This window comes from Saimiri boliviensis, chromosome 1 (genome assembly GCF_048565385.1).
Source record: "Saimiri boliviensis isolate mSaiBol1 chromosome 1, mSaiBol1.pri, whole genome shotgun sequence".
Classification (NCBI taxonomy): Eukaryota; Metazoa; Chordata; class Mammalia; order Primates; family Cebidae; genus Saimiri; species Saimiri boliviensis.
The window spans coordinates 245,351,150-245,354,380 of record NC_133449.1 but is presented as its reverse complement, the minus strand read 5'-3'; the positions used below and the strand labels follow the sequence as shown (position 1 = coordinate 245,354,380).

Sequence of the window (3,231 nt, the reverse complement as noted above, 5' to 3'; positions counted from 1 at the left end):
CAATTCACCTGGGGTAAAGGTTGAAATTGGTGGAGTCTGCTGTAATTAATGTAGTAAGGTAGATCCTTTAACAACCCACAAAATTTATCTTTCATGAAATAAAAGATGATGAAAATGAATAGAGGAAAGCATAATTTGTTACTGCATATAAAGGGGATATAAAGACTAGAAAAATAAAAAGTGGCCGCCGCCACCGGCGCAGCAGTGCTGGAGCCGTGAGGAGATTCGGGCCGTCACCCCCACCTCCCCTGCGTCCCGCCACCGACCGCCTCTGTCCTCGGACCTATTACAACAATCTCTTGAAACATGGTGGATTACTATTAAGTTCCAGGCGTACAGAGACATGCCTCACCCGAGGATATTAAAAAGGCATATCGGAAACTGGCACTGAAGTGGCACCCAGATAAAAATCCTGAGAATAAAGAAGCAGAGAGAAAATTCAAACAAGTAGCAGAGGCATATGAGGTGCTGTCAGATGCTAAGAAACGGGACATCTATGACAAATACGACAAAGAAGGATTAAATGGTGGTGGAGGAGGTGGAAGTCATTTTGACAGTCCATTTGAATTTGGCTTCACATTCCGAAACCCACAGGATGTCTTCAGGGATTTTTTTGGTGGAAGGGACCCATTTTCATTTGACTTCTTCGAAGACCCTTTTGAGGACTTCTTTGGGAATCGAAGAGGTCCTCGAGGAAGCAGAAGCCGAGGGACAGGGCCATTCTTCTCTGCGTTCAGTGGATTTCCATCTTTTGGAAGTGCATTTCCTTCTTTTGATACAGGATTTACTTCATTTGGGTCACTGGGTCACGGAGGCCTCACTTCATTTTCTTCTGCGTCATTTGGCGGTAGTGGGATGGGCAACTTCAAATCGATATCAACTTCAACTAAAATAGTTAATGGCAGAAAAATCACTACAAAGAGAATTGTCGAGAATGGTCAAGAAAGAGTAGAAGTGAGAATGGTCAAGAAAGAGTAGAAGTTGAAGACGATGGCCAGTTAAAGTCCTTAACAATAAATGGTAAGGAGCACCTGCTGCACTTGGATAACAAGTAATTCAACGCACGTGCTTAACAGAAATGTTAAACTATAACAAGCACCATTTGAGGATTAACAGGAACATTTTTTTGAAGATTTCGAATGAACTCGACTTTCAGTATAATTGTACCTAAAGTATTTATAAACAGCTCATCGGAGCCTCTATTTGTCATAGACTTTTGAGTTTATTGTTGGGACCACATAATAGGACCATTTTTTTTTGTCTTTAAAATTGTTGTAAATCTCTGTATGCACTTTGCTTTTTTATTAAATGTACTCCAAAGTGAGTCTTGACTCTTTAGTGTAGGACAAGATTGTACACTAACACCAGCATGGACCTGCTTTTCACTGTGTCTGAGACGTGAGCCACGTAGTGTCAGCCTGCTGTGAAGTTAACATTGCCAGGACGAATCTTCTACAGAAATAATTTCCATTTTTTCAGTATTTAGTAGTGAAAGATATTAATGCATTAATGGTAATACATTTCTGGTTTAATACAAATTACGGATGTTTCCTAGTCGTGCATGAATGCTGGCAACTTAGTAAGTTTTGACAATTGTTTAAATTTGTAATGTTAAGCTTAGGTTTAAAAAAGTAACGCTGGTAAACCAGGTCTTTTTCATTTGCTTAAAAAAAAAAAGAAAAGAAATGCGAATGTGTTGGTGCATTCAAAAAAAAAAAAAAAGAAAAAGAAAAAGTGATCAGCACTCTGAGAAGAGATAATGTTTCAAGTTGCTAAGCGTAATTTGCAAGTTCAAAGCTCAAGCAATTGTTTCCCTTCGATTTCTTGCTTATAATTAGGCTATGCTTATCAATAGAGTTTTGCATTTATCAGCAATTCCTAAAGTTATGGCCTTCCATTCAAGATCACTAGATTCATAGTCATGGGCATTTTAGACCTTACATCCAAAAAACATAACTCAAGATAAACAGGGATGACAAGTAAGGAGAAAAACAATCTGATCGAATTTGCTTTGAAAAATAAAAACTCCTGTAACTTACTATATTTTTAAATTAGGTTTTAAATATTAAGATCACTACTCTTTTCCTTATTTTCCTGATGGTATCTAAGAATAAAACTCTTAGCTCTCTCTCAAAGGAGTAGTGGGAAAATTATCGTGCTTGGAGTGAGAAGATCTGAGTTTAAGTTCTAGCTGTCTCTAATTGTGGATGACTTAGGAAAGTCACATAATGCTTAAAAGTATATGAAATGTGAGTGATGGTACATCCCATAATTCTTACTTCAAGGGGGGAATGTATAGAATAGATAAAAATATGGATTTTAAAGAGTACATGTATAAATTATGCTAAGTCCCACACAGGTACTAAGCCAATATTAAAGATTACAGAATCACTATAGGAAGGAAGCTTAATATTATCCCGTCCTAAAGTTTTTAAACCGTTTTGAGATGAAGATCTTGTCTTATTTCAGCTGCTACAACAAAGTACCATAGATGGGGTGGCTTATAAACAACAGAAATTTATTTCTCACAGTTCTGGAGCCTGGAAGTCTGAGATTAAGGTGTCAGCATGCTTGGATTCTGGTGAGGGCCCCTGTACAATTTGCAAACTTCTGTCTTCTCATTGTATCTTTAAGTAGCGGAAAGAGAGTAAGAGTGTTCTTGGGGGTTCCTTTTATAGGGCACTAATCCTATTCGTGATGATACCATCCTCATGACCTATATACCTCCGAAACCCCTACTCTAAATATCATCACATGAGGGGGTTAGGATTTCAACATAAAAATTTGGAAGGGACACAAACATTTCATCCATAATAGACCTTTTCTCCAAATAAAACCATATATAACAAATTAACGCCAGAGCTATTCTGTTAAAGCAAGCAAGGACGGAGTACCATATCCCAGTTCGATTTATAACACAATGGGCCACATCCCTCATAGCCCCACCTCCACCACTGGGAGAGGAGAAGATGTAGCCTTAAGTATTAGTGCAAAATTTAAAACTTACTGATCTATTACAACTGCCTTAAATTACCGTTGAGGAAACTGAGGTCAGAGCGGTTACAATCACTTCTATGAAATAAGTTTCTAAAACACCAATGAGCTTATACATGACTGGTATCTAGGAGAATTATGTCAGTAAAATATACAAGTCATATTAGTTTATACATGGTTTTACTTGGACAAGGAGAGCCAGAATATCAGGATGAAATAAAAGAAAAAGCCCTCAGC

At 37.8% G+C, this 3,231-nt stretch overlaps 1 protein-coding gene across 1 annotated transcript; it reads left to right on the top strand.

Annotated features, from left to right (window-relative positions):
• The first annotated feature begins 306 nt into the window (after positions 1-306).
• Positions 307-1,081, top strand: LOC101045229 (dnaJ homolog subfamily B member 6-like). Its single transcript, XM_074392876.1, is given in 2 exon segments — positions 307-927; positions 960-1,081. Coding segments are annotated over 2 exon segments (717 nt in total). The 3' UTR covers positions 1,056-1,081.
• Positions 1,082-3,231: the final 2,150 nt, after the last annotated feature.